Genomic DNA, 22,900 nt, shown 5'->3' on the forward strand with positions numbered 1-22,900 from the left:
TCGGCGAGTCGGAGCTACCCCAAGGCGGAACAAAACAATTGAACGTGGCCGCCTGTGTTGCGTGGCTTCTGGTCAACATTCAACCGCGAACTCCCTTTCCCACAGGGTCATCTTCGATGTCCTAAATATGACGGAGGACAGTTCAAAGCTTTCACATCAATTTTACGTTCGTCGTTGGCACCATGAGCCTTGATCCCAGTGCATTTCCGAGGTCGAACTCCCCCGCAAGCTCCGAGAGCTCCTTGACGCGCTCTCGTCTACAAGGCAAGGAAGGTATGTGCCCACCCCAAGAATTACACGGGAGAATTGTGTCTAATCATATCTGGGGGTTGTAGGGTCCCTCAAAAAAGACAAGATCTATCGCCGATATGCGTCTAGTGTTGAGCGAGCGCTTTCGCTCTTTGACAACGCTCTCCAAGAATGGGCCGACTATATCTCGTTCCTCGGTCGCCTGTTAAAGGTAAGCTCGCTCGAATAAGTAGCGATATTCTGCGGCATCGCTGATAATCACCCATTAGGCGCTCCAATCCCATCCACCCGATCAGCCCGTCGTCCCCCATAAAGTGTTAGTATCGAAGCGACTCGCCCAGTGCTTGAATCCATCGTTGCCATCAGGCGTGCACCAAAAGACCCTCGAAGTGTACACGTACATATTTGGGCTCATAAAGGTATGGGTAGCCACCTGAAAGGCTGACAGTGTGCTTACTGATGCATCTGTTTACAACCAGCTCGAGGGATTATCGCACGACCTGCCTTTGTATCTCCCCGGCCTTGCGCCAACATTGACTTTCGCCTCTCTTACCGTCCGCCCATTGTTTCTGTCTTTGGTGGAGGGATATATCGTTGATCTGGAACCATGGGCCATCCGTCCCGCATTGAAAGCAATCATTCTAGCCCTACTTCCAGGCCTCGAAGAGGAGACAAGTGATGATTTTGAGCCAACACTACGCACAATTAATAAACTGCGAGATGCTGCTGGACAACTTGAAACACAACGGACGTCTGAGGCCGGGGCATCTGGGCAGTATTTCTGGCAATGCCTCTTTCTCGCATCTATCACGAACCCTAGCCGACGGCTTGGCGTCCTCGCATATTTGAACCGCTACCTCCCGAAGCTAGGTATTGCAGATCGTCGACCGAGCACGGCTGGTGGGAACGATCCGCAGAACATCCCACCTGAGATACTGGCCGCAGCAGACTCTGTGATTCTACCGGAGCCTGGCCTCTTGATTCGATGTGTTGCATCAGGCTTATCTGACGACCAGCTCCTTGTCCAACGTAACTTCCTCGATCTTCTTGTCACCCACCTTCCACTCAGCTCTCCGATTTTGCAAAACAAAATTGCAACTAGTGATCTTCGAACATTGGTGGTTGCAGCAGTTGGGGTGGTCACTCGGCGAGACATGAGCTTGAACCGCCGACTCTGGGCTTGGTTCTTAGGTCCAGATTCCCCAAACGATAGCTCTTCGATGGATGATCGAAAATTCTCATCGGAAACCACTCGATCTGCCTCCGTGGATGGAAAGGAACTCACACAATCACAATACTTCAGCCGGGTAGGCCTACAGCCATTGGTTACTGGCCTACTGGATATGATCAAACAGGCACCGAGTGCTCCGTCCGAAAGAACCAAACCCTTTCGCATAGCTCTGTCGCTAATGGATCGTTGGGAAATTGGTGGATACATTGTTCCTGCAGTTTTCTTGCCCACTGTACGCAGTGTTCAGGAATTTGAATCCACAGCCCCCGAAAACCACTTCGAAGAGGTTTTCCGCAGTGCGAGCGCCTTCTTTGATGGCGTTGAAAGTGGTGTGATATTCTCCGAGCTTCTGAGGTTGGTTGATTACCAGTCTTCTGATGTAAACGGTGATAACGACCAAGTGTTGCGCGACTTGGATCTTGCACAATTCATCATTGAGAATTTCAATGTACGCGAGGAGGACATGGTTCAGATCCATGTGCCTCTGCTGACATTGTCAGTGCTTGTGAAGATGAGAGAAATTTCATCCAAGGAGAGCACTGCCAATAAACAGGCTGTGACCGCCGCATTGAACAAAGTCCTCAAATCGTTGGCTGCTTTACTTACAGAACGGGCGTTTTCGAGGAAGATAGGTTCTGAGAAGACCGCTGGCAATGACGCAAAGGGCCGTGGTACTGATATTTTGAAAACCGTCCACAGTTTCTATGAACAAAGCAAAAATAGCTTGGAGCTTCCACCTCTTCCCTATGCTCCTAAGAACCTTGGCGAAATGATCATTCGAGAGGCTCACGAACTAGCTATCGCCGCGCTAGGAAGCCGCGATGGCAGCCTTTCTGTTCACGAACCACTCGATATTCTTGTGACTTTGCTCAAGAAACTTCCAAAGTCCCGCGTTCTACGAGACCGAAAACTGTATGAAGCGCTCTCTCAGCGACTAAGTTCAGGAAAAGACAAGCCAACAACCGCCTCCTTCTGTGTCATATCGACAATTTCCTCGACAGTGACGAGTTTGTTTTTCATTCAGACCCCTGGCTTCTATGTCAGCTATGAGGATGCTTGCGATTTGATTACTCCTCTTGTCAACCAGCTTTGGTGGTACTTATCACCCCTTAGTCCAAAGTTCCACGTGGAAGCCGTCCGCTGCTTATGGCTCTTGCACTCAATTTCTTGGGTTGACCACCTTGTTGAGGCGTCCTTGGCAGCTTTAATGGTCAATGTATCAACTGCAGCATCCCGTCACCTTTCGTCGGAGCAACAGGCTGAGCGATTTTATGTTTTGTGGAACCATAGTCATCACAACACACACGAGCAACCGCCAAAGCAAGTGCTTGAAGTTGGAGGGACCATGTTCTCTTATCAATGCTCTATGCTTGAACGCCCGCTTTTCATTGTCCTTGATCTTCTCTCCCAAGAGTCAAGTGATAGTTCGCAGAGTGTTCAACTATGGCTGCAAGACTTGCCATCTATCCACAAGTAAGTCAGCTGCTCATCACCGCGCGTTATCCACATCTAATAGTTTACCAGGGTTTTCCAGGTGGTCCTCTCGAATCTTGATGAGCTTTCTGAACCTGATGAAATCAGCGAGAAAAAGACAGACAACTATTCAATTTCCCCGGATGACTATAAAGAGTGCGACTATCTGTTACAAACAGCCTCAAATATCATCTCCGCGCTTTCGCACAATGGATGGATCGCACTTCTTACTCATGTTCTAGGCAATGAGAAGCGGCTTGAAACGTCCAAATCTGAAGGTGGGTGATTTACCTTGTCAGGAAACAATTGTTGCTAATGTGGATTCCTGGATAGAAAATGCAGACTTCAGAAGCCTTCATTCCGCCATATTTGAAGCATCTCTTCGAATCGTCAGCACACTATCCCCAGCTCCTGTGGAAATTAATGTAGACGGAGAACGACTGCATAAGGACGCACTCCAGCTCATGGGGCAGCTTCTTCTTGGGCCCAGAGCAGAGGAATTAGTGGAGTCTGGCATTGATGATTTCTTGGTGGAGCGCCTTCTTGTGTCTTCCGAGGGGGGCAGTATTGCGGTCCAGGGTGCACTCATCGACACACTCCTTGCTGCATTGAAGGTGCGATTTGCGCAAGCATATCTACCACCACCGCCACCTCGGCCAAAACATTTACGAGCTAGCTCTCGAGATCGGCTGACTAGTCCTTCTATCTTGTCTTTTACCAGTGACAAAGGAGACAGGAGACAATCGTTACCACAGCTACCGCATCCGCCAGAGCGGCTTCTGGATTGTCTTTTAAAGGGAATTAGCTCACCTAAATCCCGAGAAATTGTGGACAAGTGGATAGTGTTGCTTTGTGAGGTGCTCCCTCTATACTCAGGTTCCATATTCCAGATCCTATTGATGCTTGTGGAATGTTTCTGCAGAGAAATTCGAGCATCATATGGTAGACTTCAGCTGTCTTTCCAGCAAACAGAGGACTGGCCGCAGGACCGCTCCGAGCATGTCACAATTGCTCTCCTGACTGGTCTCGAGACCTGTATCGCAAACGCACATGAACGTCTCATTGTGGAAGAGTCCAACGTTCCAACGGTCAAGAGCCCTGATCAAGCGCAGGGCTTTTTCGGAAACATGGTGTCTGGGGTATTCAACTCGGAAGGCGGACAAGGTCGTCCAAATACCGCCAACGACCGCTTGACTGTGCTTCTCTGTTTCCAAGATGCCGTTCGCTTATGCTTCTCCATCTGGGCGTGGGGTGCAGGAGATCACAGTGACTCTCCTCCCGATTGTGAATCTCTAGCCTCGTTTCAATACACTTCGTTGCGGATGAGGAACCGCTCACGCCGGATCTTGGAGCACTTTTTCACCGCAGAGGCACTTGAATGTCTTGAGACCTTGGTGGAAATGTGGACCAAGGCTGACACGAAGACAGCGTCACTTATATTCAATCTCCTGCATACACTGGATGGGTCAAGCCCAAAAATAACCATCCCTGCCATTTTCAATGCAATCTACACTCGCACTAATCCTAGTGCATTGGATCCTAGCCGGAAGTCCTCGTTAACGTCCAATCTCTCCGAGTCCGAGCTTGCTAGCTTTTTGGTTACTTATGCCCGCTCACTAGACGATGATGTTCTTGACGAGATTTGGACGGACTGCACGACTTTCTTGCGCGATGTTCTTAGCAATCCATTCCCACACCGGCAGATTCTTCCACGTTTGATTGAATTCGCGGCTATTTTAGGGGTGAAATTGGAGAATACAACCTTTGGCGAAGACCGCCGTATGAGAAAGGAACTTGGAGTATGTGTATTCACTACTAGTTTTATCACGATTGCTAACAACTATAACGCAGGATGTCCTCCTACGACTCCTTACCGCAGTCTTTACCAGCAAACCCCTAGGCCTCAACCACGACACTGGGCCTATGGCAAGATCTTCAGTGGATCACGATCGTACCTCGGTCTCTCATACTGGACCCGACGACATGCTGAGCATTCTGGCGGTCTCGATGCCGTCGTTTATCACGACTCTAGGCGATTCAGATCGGATCAACACCGCCATTACTAGTGTCTCGACAAATGTGGTGGGCCCTCTTATCCGGTCACGTCTCTTCCCTAACAATCTCAACCGTAATGTCATGGTTCTTCTACAGCAAATGACAAAAGTACCAGCTGCAGCGAAAATGTGGAAGAAGGACATATCGGATGCGTTCCATGATACCCGGTTCTTTGGATTGCAGCTGGACTTGGTGAAGAACAGCTGGATGGACCTGCTGCGACAGTGGGTTCTCGCTGACAAGGAACGACTATCCGAACTTCTTGTCCGCCTTCCACCACCAAGCTCAGCGGGTATCATGTTCGGCGTAGGAGCATCTGCAGCCCGATTGGAAGCCGATCGCAAAGCGCAGCTCAACCTCCGGCGAATCGCGCTACTCCTGCTTTCCGCTAGCGATGATTACTTCGTTGGTGAATTACCGGCATTGCTTCAAAAACTCGAAGATCTTCTTGCGGCAACCAGCGCCTCGTCGCCATCTTCTGCCACTCGGGCAGAAGTGTTCATGGTTCTTCGAGCAGTCGCGCTCAAGACCTCTGCCTCTGCCATGGCGCCATTCTGGCCCCTGATCAATGTGGAACTGCAAGAAGCTATTTCCGCAGTACCCCAGGGCTCTCAGCCGGAGGTCTACAACTCTTATTCGCTGCTTCAAGCGTGCAAGCTTCTCGACATACTGCTTGTCCTCGCCCCAGACGACTTCCAGCTCCTTGAGTGGCTTTTCGTAACCGACACCATTGACGCAGTCTATCCGCCGGACCGGTGGGAGCCCATTGCTCTGGCGGATGAGGTTTCTCAGACTTTCGGTCCACGCGGTGCAAGCTCCCCCACTGTCCCCACCGACTCTATCGAACCTCAGGCTCGCGGTGGTCTTAAGCGACCATGGCTCATCTCAGACTGGATCCGAGAGACAGCCAAGGACGATATTGTCGAGAGGGTCCTGCGACCATTCTTCGCTCGGTTGAGTATCTATGTGTTTGAGAGTACGTACGGCATGGGCAGCGTAGATTCGACAGTGTGCCGAGACGATCTTTTAGCGGATCTCTTTAACGAGAGTACCATGGCCAATTAAGGGAAGCAATAAATCATGTACCTCAGCATTCCTACTAGATATCATATCCAAGCGATTTCAAATATAGATTTTTTTGGTGTAGTCTCCCTTGTGTTTTATGTTGTATACAAAAAGGCCTCAAGGTCTCCAAGTTCCGAGCCGCCCGGACCTCCGCATTTCATCAACGTCACTTTCCAACTCCCCTTGCCACCATCTTTCCACCAAACAATCCGTAAATCTCCCCTCTTCATTTGAAATAATATTTGTCAAGATGCCTCTTGGCACAAAGATCTTTCTCCCTTTGCGCGGACACCTCGGCATCCGCTCCTTCTCGTCCTCCCGCGCCCGCTGGGAGTCCGCCGTGCCGCTCCCGTCAAGCAAGCCTGTCGGAGCTTTCCGAGGAGGGTATGAGAAATTCCCCTATCTCCAATGACATTCAATGTCAAATGGCCACGGATTTTCAGGCACTCTTGCTAATATCAGATAGTGTTTTCGGGTTCCTGACTGGATCTGTTGCCGCTGGCGTGTCGGTGTACTATTACATCCTAGCTGAGTACCGGCTCGCCAATGAGATGTTGACTGATGACATTTCGGTATGTCTATAGCTTCCCAACTGCTCGGTGTCTGAGAAGACCCTATCTTCTCTTTAAATTTTAATCTTAACAGAACTGATTGTTTGCTTTATAGGCACTTCAAAAGGCTACCATCAAGCTCCAGTCATACATTACAGAACTAGAGGGCAGAGTTGATCAGCTGCACAAAAAGAAATAAGTACTTGAATCAGTCTGTTTTCATATGTGTATTTATTATGGCTTTGAGGTGTTGGGTGTGTTTGTTTTTCTGTGCATGAAGCCTGTCAACCCTGGACATTGATGCCCATTATCACTCTCTTGGCCAGGGCATAGCTCTTCGTTTCTTTTGTTTTGCGTGAAATTAATTCCAGCTTTTTCAAAAATATCACCATTTCCTTTCCCAATACTTACTCCAACTAAACCTGTAGCTCCGTACGAAGTACATTGGCGCCTCTCCAACCCCCGGGATTCCGCTGCAAACAAGACAAACATTGTATCTCCCAAACTCCCCCAAGAGCCATCCTCCACTTCCGCATCATCACCAAACCACCCAACACCCCAAATCCTCTCAAAATGTTCCGCGTCGAACTCGTCTCCGACACCTCAACAGCCACACCAGGCTGGTCCTACGCCCCAACCCGAGGCTTCGACCCAACACAAGCAATGGCCCCAACCCTAGGCCGCAAACGCGGCATCCGCGACGCCGGCAAGGGCGGCGACATCTCCTCACGACAAGCGAACGCAATTGCCCGGCACATCGCCGAACTAGACCGCGAGAACCAACGCGACGTCGCCATCCCCGTACCCGTGAAACAAGCCCGCGAAGCCGGCGCACGCGGCACACGAGCAAAAACCACCTCGAACGTCCGCCGCATCCTCCAATCCCAAAAGACCTTCCGGAACCATCTCGACGACGAAGAAGCAGCAATAGCCTCCGGCAGCGGGGGTGTGGCAGGCATGCAGGGCGCGGGAGGCGCAAGCATCGTTGCGGCAAAGGGGGGCAAGACTGCTGCTGTGCGGCGCAGCGCGACACCGGCTAGTACAGCAGGCGTTAAACGGCCGGCGGCTGTGTCGGGTACGATTACTGGGACGTCGACGCCTGCACGGGAGACTATGGATGCGGAAACAGATGGTGATGAGGAACCGGCGCGAAAGCCGAAACTTATTAAGTCGGAATATGATAATGATCCACTGCTGCGCTCGTATGCGCCGCCTGTGCCTTCTGATCGGCTTATGCAGAGGTTGTTGGCGGAGCCGCCGCTTTCTTATAATGCGTCGCGGGCGAAGCCGCTGGCAGTGGGGAGGCCGGGACGGCATTTTTGTTGTTTGTGTGGGTATTGGGGGAAGATTCGGTGTAAGAGTTGCCATTTAAGGACTTGTAGCTTGGATTGCTATAAGGTTCATGAGGATTCGAGGTGTGGTGCTTTCTTTTAGGGGGGTTGGTCTGTCCTTGTGTGTATTATTGAGATGGAGCTTGGTCTGGCCTTGTTCTACTGATGACTTTATGAATTGATACCAACAAAATGTACAATAGTATAAATATTAATGTGACCTTTAGAATAAGTGTATACATATTCATCTCGTTATACCCTCGCTCTAGGCGAAATCAATTTTCTAAAATATGCTGACAAAAAGGTTGTATGGAAAAGGCTCAACATTTCAAGTTGATGCCCGCGCGGAGTTCGTCTTCGCGAACCTCAAACATAACCTGCACGCCGACGAAAAGTACGACGCAGCAGGAAACCATGTACGCCAGGCCAGAGTACGAACCCGTGAGGCTGACCAGCAGATCCTTTAATCCATCTACACCCAACGCAAAGCCGACCAAGTTTGCGATTATCAACATAAGGACGTTCCCAACGGAGCCAATGCCACAGATGACACGGTACGCAGTGGGATGGGAGCGCCAGCGGTGGGCCGGGAAGAGCATACCGCCCAAAACTTCTGGTAGAACGAAGAGAGTAACAAGCCAACCCCACATGAGCAGGCGGAGATTAATATCGTGCCATAAGGCGACGAAGGTGAAAACCAGCAGGAAATTGCGAATTTGCAGGAACTTGCCCATGAACTTAGACTGAGAAGGTGAAGCTGGTTTGGGTGCTCCTGGTGCCCGCCGTCCGCCGCCACCACCGCCCAGTGGGATATAGATGTAACGGACGATCCAGCGGTTGTAGGAGCGGTGCCAGCCACGCCAAAAGGCCAAGACGGAGTAGTTGTTAGACATGCAGCGGACCATGTTCTCTGGTGGATCAATCCCATCTAGGAGGGCCCAGAGACGGAAGAATCGCCAGGGGATGAGGAGTTTCAGCCAGATTATGTGCAGGTTGAAGAAGGCGAGCATACTAAGTTGCCCCGGAGTAAAGACGGACCAGTCGGGGTCAGCTTTGGAAATTGCTACCGCATAAATATAATGGAGGATAAGCTCCATGACGAGCAAAGTGAGGCCAAATCGGACGGCGTACAGCATGATGCGAGATCGAGTGAGGGACGCCGATGTGTATCGTTGTTGAGATACGTAGTCGTTGAATGTCAAGATCGGACCGGCCAGATACAAAGGCGAATAGAGCATATAGGCGATGTAGTTGCGGAATGTGAAAGCGGTTGGTTCTGCGGGAATCTTGACCCGGTCACGATCAGAGAGGGTCGCAGGGTCTAGTTGCTTCTTCTTGTAGAACTCGGTAAGTTTGATTGTCATATAAGGATTGGTGGCCCATCGACCATTTTCGGGAAGACTTACTTCAATTGGACTTGCGGCAGGGTAGTCTACACTCCAGTGGTGATCCATGTTGAAACTGATGAGGCGCAACACCGTGACCTTGAAAAGGACCTCCCATCGCGGTATCAATCCCCCGAGATCATCTAGAGTCTGACCCCATTGAACTAGCGCGGTGTCGCCATCTTCTGAGGTTCCGGACCCTGGAGCGAACACCTTCGCTATCCGCTCAAGGGAGTAACCACCGCTTAGTTCGTTGGCAAACAAAATGCCGAGGTTGAAGATCCATGTGGCGGTAGGGACGTAGGCGCGAGGAACATCCTTGCCGATTCGGAAGTTGATATACAGGATTAACAACACTTTGAAGGCGGATACCCCATGAAGCCCTATTATGAAGATTAATCCGAACCAAAAGTCGAAGCGCATTCGCTGTTCAAGTTGCGCCTCCCCCGCACCAATCACAGAATGGCTCGATTGTTTTGTGTCGACATTCGAGCGGTTCTTGTACGACTGATAAACGCGGCGAGCCAAAGGATGGGCGATTAGGAGTAGTAGAAGGGAAGGGATATTGTCGCGAAAGCTTTCATATTGGGCATCGGAGTTGTCCTAGGCATTGGAGCAATAATGTCAGTCGGGGCTGGCGTCGACGTGGATAACTGAATGTCGAGTGTTTCGCACTTACCACTTTACGGCCAGGAATCCAACCGGGTGATAGAAGGTGAGAGTATGTGGAGTAGGTTGGGTGGCTTTCTGTGACGTTGATCCCCAGTCAGAATTTCAAGTCCCGGCTTTTTCTTTCTCTGGCCTGCTGCACTCACCTTTTGAGACATCGATGACAGTTTTGAACATCAATGGAACAAGGATAATAAAGAACAAGTAGTAAACAAAGAATTCTGGTGTGCGCCAAAGTGAAGGTGACGCGCCCTGGACGATTGCGTTGCGGGTATCTTTGGAAAGTCGTGTGTTGGTGTGGGCAGGGGTTGCGGAGGAGGTAAAACGAGTGTCAAGGGTGTCTAACGAGTAGACCCGCCGAAGCCAGGCGAAAATGGAGGGCATTTTATATCGATAGCATGCCCGTCGCAGGTGTTTGGAGAAGTTGAAGTCGGAAGGTTGAGATTCCAGTGTTTACTCAGGGGCCGAGGGACCGCGTGGCCTCATCTGTATCCTCTCTCGACACGGAACTAATAGTTTAGAACTAAACTACAACGTAAAATTGATTTCCATTTTATATATCAAAATAATTGAGGAATTGCCTACCCTTTGCAAGGTTGTAGATCCTTTTTGCGGACCCAATCAGCACCAGCCAATATCATATCGAGTAGTACGAAGTACAGTCAAGGCTCAAGTAACTATTTATCTCCCAGTTGATAACACAGATCCAGGTTCCAATACGGAGTACGTAGTACTCCGTCCTCCATCCATCGTGCACAATTGATATAAACAGACCCGGGGGGACTTAGCCAAAGGTAAGCAATATATGTAACTTTGCGGGCGCCAATCACCGTGGATGTGTAGCTTACACGAAATTAAGTGCCCCGAGATTTAGTGAAACACGTATGTATAGAGTATAGATTTGAAATATCAGATTGAAAAGAAAGAGTAATAGTATATCTCCAGGATATTGTATCTATAAGCTTGGCTATCTGAAAAAGAAGGGTTGTATATCAACCGGTATGTTGGAGCCACCCGCAATGTTCTCCCAGGGACATCAACCTTGTACACTTCAACTCTACATCTTCCAACTCTCCAACCAAACACCTTCCTTCATCCAGAATGTCAAACATACGTGTATGTCCTTTAATATATACTCCATCTAGTCCTATTGCTATGCACATCGCCAGCCCGCAGCACAGCGAGAGCCACAAGTTTCCCCTACTGATATTCTATCTACTTCAGATTGCTTTCAAAGTCCACGGCACCGTCCAAGGTGGGTCGGTCTCATGACTTGTCCATAGTCTTCAAATAATATCATTCACTCTGTCACTGACCTGAACTCCTAGGTGTCGGCTTCCGGTAGGAAACCATCCCCCCTCTCAACGGATGACATCATAGTCTATCGATTAACCAGTGACTATCGCGCACTACAGAGACTTCACCCAAAAATGTGCTAAACTCGATGGGCTCAAGGGCTGGGTTAGGAACACTACTTGTGGAAGGGTAGGTGATGTTTATCATGTCCCCAGGCCTAGCGCTTACTGGATCTTATCAGGTCGAAGGCGAGGCCCAAGGGAGCGACGAAAAAGTGAAGAAATTCCTCCAGCGCATCGATAAAGGTCCTTCTATGGCTCATGTAGTGAAGCTGGAGAAGCGAGATTTGGATGTGCGTCATGATGAGGAGGGATTTACCGTGATGCGGACAGCAGAGTCCATGTTCAAACCGGGGAACTAGGAGTTGACCTTTTATTTTTGCCTCTATTACTATCAATCAGAACACGCATCGAGGCTATATCCATACCATTTCTTCTACTTCATCATTCTGGGAAAACTCCTTCCTTAACGATTGATCGTAAAAAGCTGTGATTCCTACCTAGCTACTTAGAGAGAAATGTATAGTGGAATACCTGAGACATCCTTGTTATTGATACGTTAGTACTATGTACTGGCCAGAGTTCTCGGAGGCTTGGACCGTGTGACACTTGGTTTCTAAGATACAAGAATTTTCAACCATATCAAACAGCTGGTGCCCAATTGCTTAACTACTGTAGCAGAGGCCAATAGACCGAACAACACGCAAAGCATTCAGACAAAGTTAAAATGGAAAGTCACAGAAGACACAGAGAGATGGAGACAGGAAACATTCATGGATTAGCAATGCAGAGAGCAGAGTCGATAATAGAAAAGGAGAAATGTCTGAGCCATCAGCCTTCAGCCTATTTGTAATACTCATATACTTTAAAAATAATGCTATAACCCACTTTGGTGGGGTCTTAATACTAGGCAAAAACTGTCCATGTACTCAAAATCTCACCGGTAGAGAGTAACATATCAGCATCTTCGTCTTTGAAGGAGAGTATAGGCATACAGAGTATAGGCAGACGATAGACGATAGATATGAAAGCAAGAAGAATAACAGCAGTAGAAAACAGCTAGTAAATGTTGACTTGCAGACAAGGATACCTACCGAGCTCTTTATATATGCATCAGTATATTATTATAGATCTTTGATGCCGAGAATATACCGCTTGAGGTGAGCAATTACTATGCATGTGCCTTGATCGGCAGGAAACGGGCAGAGGTATTCTCCTTTTCACAGGCTACCAACTAGTTCACCGGTGAGATAGAAGGATATTTTCAAAATCCCGGAAACCCAAAAAAATTGACCTCAAACTAACTCGGGCTTTGACGCCGAATATTTCTCGGGATCCATCGCAAACGGCGACTGGACTTCAGGGCTGATTGCGGGCTGAGTCATCGGGGTTCCCGATCCCTCCCGATGTCACCTGCCAGAGCAAAGACTCGACCATTTGGGGAGGTAAGAGTAGAATTGGTGACATGAAACGTGTGAATATGTTGCAGGGATAATGGGAAGTCTGATATACTCACTTCTTGTTCGGGTATTGTAACATTGATATGATCTTGAGAGATGAGTGATATATTGAGAGGTTGATGGGAAGGGGAGCATCTAGTGCGGGCGATGAAGTATACGGAATGTCATCATTTTCAACTCCCAAGTGTTCAATCTATGCATTTCCGAGGTTTTTTCTTTGCCTTTTTCCCCTTTGCAAATGCCCCTGGTTTTATTCGTCTCCCAGAGATTGCGTAGCTTATGTATTTAAAGATTTAAAGGATTGGGGGTTGTCACCTTCATCTCTCTTCAATCACAACCAAAACATTATACACTTCTTCTGTATATTCTTAACAGTTTTACCTCATCATCTTCCTAGCCTTCCTCGCCTTCTTCGCCTTCATCCATCACCTTCAATCGTGACCCACCTCAAACTCGCTCCGGGTTACATCATGAATACTCTATCAGTGAGGGCTCCCTTAAGGGCTGCAGCAAAGCCACAGTACCTGCACCTTGCTGTACGAACCTACTCTGGCGTTACAGCAACAACTTTGAATCCTGCATGTGGGGGTAACAAGCGCACATCAACATTTAACCTCACATCCAAGCGCCCTATTTCGTCAACACCCCAGAATCAGATCACAGATTATTTCCCACCACCAAAGGCTCCAAATGTCAAGGAAGTGCAAACAGCATGGGCCCATCCAGTGTAAGTATATTCACAGCCCCTTTATCTGAGCCAGTCACTAACTTTATGTCAGGTACACCGAGTCGCAAATGCAAAATATTCGCATCGCCCACAGACAAGCTTCAAATTGGTCTGACTGGGTTGCACTAGGGACTGTACGCATTTTCCGATGGGGCATGGATACGGTAACAGGTTACAGACATCCCAAGCCTGGCCAGGAACTATCGGGAATCTTCAAAATGACAGAGCACAAATGGATGAACCGATTCATTTTCTTGGAAAGTGTGGCCGGCGTCCCCGGGATGGTGGGTGGCATGCTTCGGCATCTCCGTAGTCTTCGCAAGATGAAGAGAGACAACGGATGGTACGTCGATTACACAAATAAACATATTACCTCAAAGCTAACCCACTTCCTTCTAGGATCGAAACCCTGCTCGAAGAAGCATTCAACGAACGCATGCACCTGCTTACTTTCCTGAAACTGGCCGAACCGGGCTGGTTCATGCGCTTGATGGTTATCGGCGCCCAGGGTTTCTTCTTCAACGGATTCTTCCTGGCATACCTGATCTCCCCACGCATCTGCCACAGATTTGTGGGATACCTTGAGGAGGAGGCTGTTATTACCTACACCCGTGCTATTGAGGAACTCGAGGCCGGCAAGCTCCCACAGTGGAACGATCTTGATGCACCCGAGATTGCGATTAAGTACTGGCAGATGCCAGAGGGCCAGCGCAAGATGAAGGACTTGCTGATGTTTGTCCGTGCCGACGAAGCCAAGCACCGCGAGGTTAATCACACCCTCGCCAACCTCAAGCAGACTTTCGACCCCAACCCCTACCAGATTGAGTACACCGATCCGAGCATAAGTCACCCGACGAAGGGAATTGATAACCTGAAGCCAGAGGGTTGGGATCGCAACGAGATCTTTATCGCTGAACCGAGACAGGTGAAGCCTTGAGGCATTCAAAAGGGAGTTTTTTTTATATTTTTTTTTACAGGCGTTTGAGAAATGGGGATTAGCAAGGTCATAATAGAATAGAATCTCTTCTCTTTTTGCAATGTTGAAGTTCAAGGTTGTATGTTATTGTATTATGTTCCTGTACCTTCCAACCTTCCAACCTTCCAACCTTCCAAAGAAGGTTCCAAAGTTCCACGGTTGTCGGGCAGCCAGGATGACCGTCAAACCATGGAACGTGGGGCACAGGCTAAACCCAACTAGGCAATTCAGGAACATCCGTGGATCCGATGTTCGAGGCTTTGGAAGTATACAGACCATTAATGTATAGCTTCATAACTTCCAAACGATAATCACCCAAAAAAAGGGCCCCGCTGGTCTTATTGGTTTATTTTTGGTGGAAAGAAAACACTCATCTCTTTCAATTCCCATGTGGACGGTTGACCCGCTTCCCCTTTTTGTGCCGGTTAGTTCGAAGCCCCCCCTTTTGACCCAAAAACAGTTTCTCGCCCGTCGATCCTGCAGGTTTCATTAAACCTCTCTGTCCTTTCAGTTACCCATTTATATAAAAGCCGTTGTTCGTCTGTGGATCGCCTAGGCCTCACCATCAACGTCACATCACCCCCGCAGAATATCCGTCACTGAGAACGTGGTAGTGATTGATCTTCACGCGACGCAGATCCACAAAATTTGGCCCCGTGAAACAGCCCACGTTGAACAATTCAAATCCAAACAAGATGGACGCGCCCCGACAGTCCATGGAATTTAAGGCGACAGCACCTCTCCGGGCCTCCTCGCCATCGCCATCTATCCCAGCAACACCAGCTATCTCCTCATATTCCTCCCCAGATCGCACATTTTCCTCTGAGTCCTCCCGCTCCACCTCCTCCGCCACCTCCGCAGATGCCAGATCGTCCGTGTCAACATCATCTCGCCGCCATGGATATACTCGTGCATTGGGTGCGGAGTTCTCGGACTCAGCTCGCCACCGCGACAGCGTCATGAGTCTCGGCAGTATCGCCCACTTACAATACTATTTTGCCCGGACGGGTCTACTGGACGGGAAGAGCGGGAGGGGCCGCGAGTGGGAAAAGAACAAGAAGAACAAAAATAACGTGCCACGAGTCCTGATCACCCCCAATCAACGACACATGGATGACGACCTGGTCACGAGCCCGTCAGATATGGCAGACCCGGCAGAGGGTGAATTTGAGGACGAGGACGCAGAGGTGATGCTGCCGCCTACAGTTAGCACATACAGCATCAAAACGCATCACATCCCCCCTCCGCCAGATCTGATTTTCTTGCGCCGGCAGCTTACGCTCGCGCTGGATAAAGCAGAGACCAATATCGAGGCAATTGAAAATGGCGCGGAGCCTCCTCCCCGTCCCATCCTCCGATCGAGTCTTTCTCCGGGTGATATCCCCGAGACAAACGAGGATGATCAATCAGGGCAGGTCCCGACCCCGATGAATAAGGAGGAGGCGCAGGGCATGTGCATCCTGGACGATGTTACAAATGCAATCCGTGCAGCCAAGATCTACTATACCACCCACGAAAACCCAGAGCGCTTAGCATCAATAAAAAGCGAACGGGAGATCCGCAAGGAACTTTTTGACGTCTTGGAAGTTTTGAAGCGATGGGCTGCACGGCATTTTGCTAGCGGTCTGCGCGAGGAGGAACGTGGACGGATTCAGGGCTGGATCGCGGCTGTGCGCACCATGCTTGTCCGCGAGAAAGCGCTGGAAGACCTTGAAGCCCAAGAGCGGCAGAACTGGGATTGGGCGGCGGGTGATTGGAGAGGTCGTGAGCGCTCACGCGAGGAGTCCTTTCTGCGCAGCTTGTTGCCTGGCGGTGACTCCTTGCCGACTTGGACACCGGTTGAGGAGGCTCCTGTTGACTCTCTTCCCACAGCGTTTCTTGACAGGTTCCGGGATGGCCGTGCCCTGGTTCAGTTACACAACCTTGCGATTAAGAAGTCGAAACGCCAATTCGGTGAGATCACAGCTTACCACCTTGACATTGCCAAGCCGTACCGGCAGACTGAGAATCTTCAGTTCTGGGTAAAAGCTGCACAACTCCGGTGGGAGCTCCGGCTGGATGTTGATGTTATGGGTGTCGTACAGAATAGTGGCATTACCGCTTGGAAGCAGTTCGATACTGCACTGCTGGCTTGGTGCAAAACTGTTCGTGAAGAGCTGGTGCGCGATTGGCAGGCGGCTAACCCTGGACGACCCCCGAGTGCTGGGTTGATTTGAGGGCACTGTTTGAAGTATTGAAGTGTTAGAAGTTTATGTTTGCATCTCGATTGTTTCCTTTTTTTTTTTTTTTCCCTTGATATCCTTCTGGGCACTTGATACGATACCCCTGAATTGTCGCCGACTGTTCTGCCCACCTCTGCATATTTTTGGATTTTGTTGATTGCTGGTCTCTTTTAGAATTGTATTTATCGTACATGTCATTACTCGTGTTTCATTCTATAGACGCGTACATGCGTCATCAGATTGAAGCTTTGAACATTCATTCCCTGGTGTCTTACTGTTGTGTTTAGTCCATGTTAGGACATATGGTTGCTGATCCGAATATACAAACAAGGAACTAACTCCCTTGGGAGATTAATTTCTAATTAACGCGTGCAGTATTCGGTGCTTTGACCTGATCGACAGCCCTCGTGCACAAGATGTACAATATATGTACAATATAGAATTGGGAGTTGGGTTGATATACATATAGGCCTAGTGTACTAGAAACAGCGAATACCGTTCAATGTTCAACTGAAACGATTGAAATAAAGAAGATAAAAAATAAAAATAAAGCAATACAAAACAAAAGTGAAATGATTCATCTGATCCCCTTGAATTACATACCAAGGAGTACATCAGGCCCCATAGTTAATAGTACGGGGCTGGAGGTACCCCATTCTGCAGAATAAACGGCCCATACTGGCCACTTCATCCCTCTTTTCATTTGTTTCGTTGCTGCCCGATATCTCCAAGTTCACGAGACTTTGCATTTAGAACCTCATTGATTTTTTTTGTCATGTAGCAGCATTTCCCTCCGACCCTTTGAACAGCCAAAAAGACCGCCTTTAATCGTGAGAAAGGGATTCTCTGATTCCTTGTTACCGAGCGCCGAACAAGACGAAACATTCCTTGTATCCCTGTCTGAACCACATCCTTTGGTCCTTTTGCTCTTTTAATCCCACCCAAGGGTCTGTCTCCATGCATGCCACAGCCGACAGTCCAACTCTTGCGACCGACCTCGCCACGCATCCTCCCAATACATCCACAACACCTACATCGCCGCCGTCGCTCACCCCCGCGCTCTCCGTATCTCCAAATGACTCCGGCACCTCCACCCTCCTAGGCCTAAAGTCCAAATCATCCCTGTGGAGCTTAGGGAGCAGCAACAACGAAGAAGAACCCGTACCTCCTGAGCCGACCAGCGCCGGCCGAACATCCATCCTCCGCCGACTTTCTCCTGCCCTCGCGGCTCGCGTCAAGCTGCTGGACAGCAGTAATAAGTCCGCGGCGCAGAACCGAAACGCCAATGCAGTCGGTCGGATCCCCGAAGAGCACCTGAAGGAGCTTGATAATCTTCACCAAGACCTATCGATCAAGGTGAAAAGGAAAGGCCAAGCGTGGAATCGTACAAACATATCACCCGGACAAACACAGGAGTTCAAGCGGAGCGCGTCGAACCAGCTCGAGCTACCCCACCACGATATCCTCCAAGAGATTGCAGACGCGCAAAGAAAGGACCCAGAGTCATCGGAAGCAGTTTTGGACGGTCCTGAATTGTCCACTCCGGCCACCATTGTCGTTCCGGAGACTGCCCAGGCCGTGGAACCCGTCAGCCCACCTACACCCATGTCTGTCGCAGAGCCGGTTCTCGCGCAGCTGCGCGTAGCCCCCAACCCGAGCCCCCAACCTCCCAACGCCGTTCAAGATGACCGGACCGACTTCGAAAAATATGTCGACGATACCGCACGAAGAGAGGAACGGTCCGCTGAAGAGCAGTCCGCTCCGAATCCACCTCCCAAAGACTCGCCTCCCGCCGACGGCGTGCACTCGCGCTCGTCATCCAACTCCAACTCGCAATCATATTTCAACCCAATGGGTCTGCAGCGCGCAGACTCGATATACTCTTTCTCCCGAGCATCCTTCAGCAACCAGCTCTCGCAGCTTACCTCCATCCCTCTCCCACAACCAGCCTCGCTCGAGGCAAGCATCGAAAACATTTCCACGGCTTTGTCTGCAGTCCGGGCGTTGAACGGCGCCGCAGAGCAAATTCAAATTTGGATCAAGAAAGCCTCGGATGTGCTGAGCGGCTTGGATTCTGAAGATGACGTGGAGTGGGCTGCGGCTGGTGGGCGGGAGGGGCTAGACGAAGTCGATAAGGCAATTACGCGGTTCGAGTCGCTCGTCAATGTGTACGTTAGGGCTATTGAGAATGTCCAACTTCGAGACGACATTGCCAATGTGGACGTGGAGAACTTGAAGACTATTGTGAGCCAGATGGAGAGTATTCTGCAAAACTGGGCCCAGATCAAGAAAAAGCTGAAAGGCGTAAAAGAACAAGTTGAATTGGCAATGGAGTGGGAGGAACTTTGGTCGAACGTTTTGGGCGACGTTGGTGTGGAAGTTGATAACTTGAGCGGGCTGATATTTGAGATGGAAGAGAAGCGACATCAGGCGTTGATGGATACGAGCGATACCAGTGGCGGCCTTGACATCAATGAGCTGGAGACGATTGTGGAAGAGTCCCCCATCAAGAGCCGCGGACATTCGCAGAACCGTCTGAGTATTGGACCTCTCTTGGCCTCGGCGTCTGACACGCCCGTCATCAAAACACCGCAGGACGATACGAGTCACTCTAACCTCATGGCTATCTTTGCACGTATGCAGCCATTGAAAGCATCGTTGGAGTTTTTGCCCATGCGACTATCAATGTTTCAGGGACGTGCTGAAACCATTTTCCCGAGTGCATGTGAGGAGATTGAGGAACGACGAAATCGCTTGGAGAAGAGCTATAAAGTTCTTGAGACTGATGCTGAAGCCCTCCTGAAGGAGTTGGCAGAAGACAAGTGGATTCTGGTTTTCCGCAATGCTGGGGCTCAAGCACAAAAGATGTTTCAATCGGTCGAACGCAGCATTGGAAAGCTACAAGAAGGGCTGGAAAGCGGCATGCAGATGCACAACCCGTCAACGCTGACCAAGCTCATTGAAAGCTATGAAGCGAAGAAAATGCATTATGTTCCTGCTATTGAGCGTGTGGTTTCCATCATTCAAAAGGGTGTCAACGACCGATTGACTGTCAATGGCGAGATTCTGCGCTTGCTATCCGACATGACATCCCGAACGGATGCTCTCAAGGCTAGCACTAAGGTAATGGATACATCTCTGGAAGACGTGCACATAACCAAGGGCCACCAGCTACGAGACTCAATCTCCAGCATCCTCACCATGGACAGTCCAGTCACAGGCAGTGCCATCGAGACCCCGGGAAGCTCTCCTGCGTCGTCAGTCATCATGGCCGGCAACGGATACAAGCGCGCCTCAACGCCCATGGGCGGATCAAGCCGTCGTGAAAGTTCAGTCGGGAGTGCCACAGCCCGCTCGACGATACCCCCAAACCGTCGTTATTCCAGCTTGCCGCAGCCAACGGCAACTTACACCGGTCGAAAGTCCTCAATCCCCCAACCGACGGGCTTAATCTCTCCTACTCCATCCCACAGATCCTCAAACTACTTCACCCCGACGCCGGCTGCTCGTTCTCGTACACCCGCGGCGCCGTCTACAATTCCCAATCGCCCCCGCTGGAACGGCAGTACAAACCTGAACGACACATCTATTAGTTACAATACGACACTGCGGAAATCATCCGCACCCCTGGCCCGCACACCCCGGCCATCATCAACACTCCCATTCCCCAACACTTCCCGACGAGATATGTCTGCATCCCCGATTCCTGGCGGTCTTCGATCAACCAGTCGCGTCTCGAGCCGTTTTGGTTCTCGGAGTCCCAACCGGAACGTGTCGTCTCCCACACCGGTGCGATCCTCACTCCTCGATCCGCCGCCGTACAGCCGGCTCTATCGACAATCAGGGGTTTCAAACACACCTCGCACTCGCCAGAGCTTTGCGGGCCCACCCACGACTTTCAGTCGAAGCGTGTCGGGAGCTACGGGTGGGATGGAGAGCCCAAGCAAATCGTCACGACCGGGTACATCGCTAGGCCATTCTAGTAACAGGAGAACCAGTCTACTCCCGCTTCCCAAGCGAATGGAGAAAGAGCAGGCAACCCCGAAACCGGTGGATACGCGTCCACGGTGGCGCTAATGGCAACTGAGTTGTATAATTCGAACTGTTCATTAGCTACGCCTGTGTTACCTATAGTCCTCATCATCTTCTCTCCCTCTTTCTCATTCTATCCTCCTTTACCCTTCGACTTCTATCTACACTTCTACGACCTTGTTCTATCTATGTTCTATCTATGTTCTTTTTTACTTGTGCATTTACACCCCTTCGCCCTTGGTTCGGTCTCGATTTCTAAATCGGTGTTTAGTCGGTGTGAAGCGGAGCCATCATCTTGACAAGTCAGGTTTTGCGTGATATCCCTATTCGTTTGCATGGTATGATCTGAGCGTTGGGGTCATCTATTTCCCAGTTATTTTCTCTTTGGAAGTCTCGTTGATTATCACTCCGCTTCTCTTCCCTGTGAATATTATTCCTTGTAGTTTTATCTAGTTGTGTCTTTGGTCTTGAAATGACATTACTCGTTTCCCAGGCAGTTTATTTATTGTCAGTCATGGTTCATTGTACTCCGCAGTATGTTCGTCATTCGTAACAACACGACCTATATATTCGAAACAGCAACTCATTATATGTGAAACATGAATGGACATCTCAAACTAAAACTGAAACTGAAACATGCCATTTAACTACCCAGCTCACGTCCGAAAATCAATGCATCCACCAACTCCTCGCTGTTCGCCAACCGCGCAGCCTTGGGAACCCGTCCGATAACACTAAACCCTAGCCTCTCCCAGATACGAATGGAGGCCGGGTTATTAGCGAAGACCAGGTTGAAGACTGAGTATGTGTATCCCTACCAAAAGAGTTAGTCACGCTTATTCTATATCCGATGGAGTAATTACTGCCAAGTGCAAACCCGGTGGGTGCAAGTCATACCAATCTCGGGGCAAATTCCAAGTAAGCTTCGCCCATAGCCAGTCCAACACCCTTTCCGCGTGCGGCAGTGGTAGTGAGAAAGCCTGCATTGCAGATATGGGAGCAGCGGCCTATTAGAGTTAGTATTCTATTCCTTATTCTTATAGAGGATGATTTAAATGATGTAAACCACATACCAGGATAGTTCGGCTTGATATAAAAAGTTCCCAAACAAACACTCTCCCAATTCCTTCCTTCTCTTAAGCCCTCGCCCTCGTCGTCCAAGATCGCCAGGACTGCAAACGTCCCGAACCAATAATCGGCGAATTGATCTAGGGGCATCGGCTGCTCCATCGGGTATGTCCCGCCGCGGAGGATCTCCGCGGTGAACTCCTCGTGCAGGAATTTGATTAGGTCTTTGGGGACTGCTTGCGGTCCTCCTATGATGGGGTAGAGCGTCATTGGTGCGGAGGAGGACTTGGGCAGAGTAATTTTCCTCGCTGTTAGAGTCGGCGCTGCATCTGTGTGTGCTTTTGGTGGGGGGTTGCGGGTCGTGGGGTCTTCCAGGATGGAGGGCATGGTGAATGAGTGAAGTTTGGGGGGGGGGGGGGATGTGTGGATTGAGATAGGGTTGGGGATATGGGTGAAGTGTGATAGAATGTCAATTGGACAATTGGAAAGTGGTTAAAGGAGGTTTGGCGATTGATATACCTCTCTATCTCCATATCGGCATCGGCAGCCGATTTTGCATGAGTCAGCTTGCCATCGGTAGGGCGTTCTCCACTGAAGTTGGAGTATATAGTTTGCCTTATCGTTGATCTTCCACTATATACTAAAACATGATAGATGGGTCTAGGGCTGGAATTGCCTTTTGTGCACGGACGGTCACTTTTTCGTCCATGTTCACGGACATGCGAAACACCCCCAGGTGTCTCTCGGAATTGTTCCGCGACAACATAAGGTTCCGAGATGTATCTATAGAGGCTATACTCCATAATATACCTAACTGAGGTGCAGACCTGAATGGTCAAACCTGCTAAATCAAGTGAAAGCCTTGTCTCTTCTATTCCTACACCTAGTATATACATATGGGCTGGTGGGGGATGGGAGATGCCTGCATCTCCCAGCATAACCATACCGGACACGCCTGACTGCCCTGAGATCAAGCCCACTGCACTCGAGAATCAGTTTAGACTGATGGGACAGCCGAGACCCCGATTTTCGAAGCTCATGTCACCAACTC

At 49.8% G+C, this 22,900-nt stretch overlaps 9 protein-coding genes across 9 annotated transcripts; 7 read left to right on the forward strand and 2 right to left on the reverse strand.

The window, feature by feature from the left end:
• Window positions 1-182: 182 nt before the first annotated feature.
• Window positions 183-6,073, forward strand: N7537_006905 (dopey family protein; the record flags this gene model as incomplete). The annotated part of the gene is made up of 7 exons (XM_056897962.1): window positions 183-273; window positions 336-460; window positions 519-668; window positions 729-2,953; window positions 3,005-3,231; window positions 3,287-4,752; window positions 4,805-6,073. 7 exons carry the CDS (start codon window positions 183-185, stop codon window positions 6,071-6,073), a joined length of 5,553 nt encoding a protein of 1,850 aa, XP_056753747.1.
• A 250-nt stretch (window positions 6,074-6,323) lies between these two features.
• On the forward strand, window positions 6,324-6,823 carry N7537_006906 (uncharacterized protein; the record flags this gene model as incomplete). Its single annotated transcript, XM_056897963.1, has 3 exons — window positions 6,324-6,457; window positions 6,540-6,645; window positions 6,740-6,823. The coding sequence occupies 3 exons, from the start codon at window positions 6,324-6,326 to the stop codon at window positions 6,821-6,823; spliced, it is 324 nt and encodes a 107-aa protein (XP_056753748.1).
• A 374-nt stretch (window positions 6,824-7,197) lies between these two features.
• On the forward strand, window positions 7,198-8,058 carry N7537_006907 (putative HIT finger domain protein; the record flags this gene model as incomplete). The annotated part of the gene is made up of 1 exon (XM_056897964.1): window positions 7,198-8,058. One exon carries the CDS (start codon window positions 7,198-7,200, stop codon window positions 8,056-8,058), a length of 861 nt encoding a protein of 286 aa, XP_056753749.1.
• A 217-nt stretch (window positions 8,059-8,275) lies between these two features.
• Window positions 8,276-10,393, reverse strand: N7537_006908 (putative glycerol:H+ symporter (Gup1); the record flags this gene model as incomplete). Its single annotated transcript, XM_056897965.1, has 3 exons — window positions 8,276-9,943; window positions 10,020-10,087; window positions 10,156-10,393. The coding sequence occupies 3 exons, from the start codon at window positions 10,391-10,393 to the stop codon at window positions 8,276-8,278; spliced, it is 1,974 nt and encodes a 657-aa protein (XP_056753750.1).
• A 771-nt stretch (window positions 10,394-11,164) lies between these two features.
• N7537_006909 (acylphosphatase) lies at window positions 11,165-11,726 on the forward strand (the record flags this gene model as incomplete). Its single annotated transcript, XM_056897966.1, has 4 exons — window positions 11,165-11,264; window positions 11,338-11,350; window positions 11,425-11,494; window positions 11,547-11,726. 4 exons carry the CDS (start codon window positions 11,165-11,167, stop codon window positions 11,724-11,726), a joined length of 363 nt encoding a protein of 120 aa, XP_056753751.1.
• A 1,568-nt stretch (window positions 11,727-13,294) lies between these two features.
• N7537_006910 (alternative oxidase) lies at window positions 13,295-14,488 on the forward strand (the record flags this gene model as incomplete). The annotated part of the gene is made up of 3 exons (XM_056897967.1): window positions 13,295-13,551; window positions 13,604-13,894; window positions 13,951-14,488. 3 exons carry the CDS (start codon window positions 13,295-13,297, stop codon window positions 14,486-14,488), a joined length of 1,086 nt encoding a protein of 361 aa, XP_056753752.1.
• Window positions 14,489-15,222: 734 nt separating this feature from the next.
• N7537_006911 (uncharacterized protein) lies at window positions 15,223-16,743 on the forward strand (the record flags this gene model as incomplete). The annotated part of the gene is made up of 1 exon (XM_056897968.1): window positions 15,223-16,743. The coding sequence occupies one exon, from the start codon at window positions 15,223-15,225 to the stop codon at window positions 16,741-16,743; it is 1,521 nt and encodes a 506-aa protein (XP_056753753.1).
• A 963-nt stretch (window positions 16,744-17,706) lies between these two features.
• On the forward strand, window positions 17,707-20,826 carry N7537_006912 (KAR9 family protein; the record flags this gene model as incomplete). Its single annotated transcript, XM_056897969.1, has 1 exon — window positions 17,707-20,826. The coding sequence occupies one exon, from the start codon at window positions 17,707-17,709 to the stop codon at window positions 20,824-20,826; it is 3,120 nt and encodes a 1,039-aa protein (XP_056753754.1).
• A 598-nt stretch (window positions 20,827-21,424) lies between these two features.
• N7537_006913 (GNAT family N-acetyltransferase) lies at window positions 21,425-22,236 on the reverse strand (the record flags this gene model as incomplete). Its single annotated transcript, XM_056897970.1, has 3 exons — window positions 21,425-21,595; window positions 21,679-21,788; window positions 21,855-22,236. 3 exons carry the CDS (start codon window positions 22,234-22,236, stop codon window positions 21,425-21,427), a joined length of 663 nt encoding a protein of 220 aa, XP_056753755.1.
• Window positions 22,237-22,900: the final 664 nt, after the last annotated feature.

The sequence above is a fragment of the Penicillium hordei genome (assembly GCF_028827395.1).
Source record: "Penicillium hordei strain IBT 12815 chromosome Unknown utg000003l_segment0_segment0, whole genome shotgun sequence".
Lineage (NCBI taxonomy): Eukaryota > Fungi > Ascomycota > Eurotiomycetes > Eurotiales > Aspergillaceae > Penicillium > Penicillium hordei.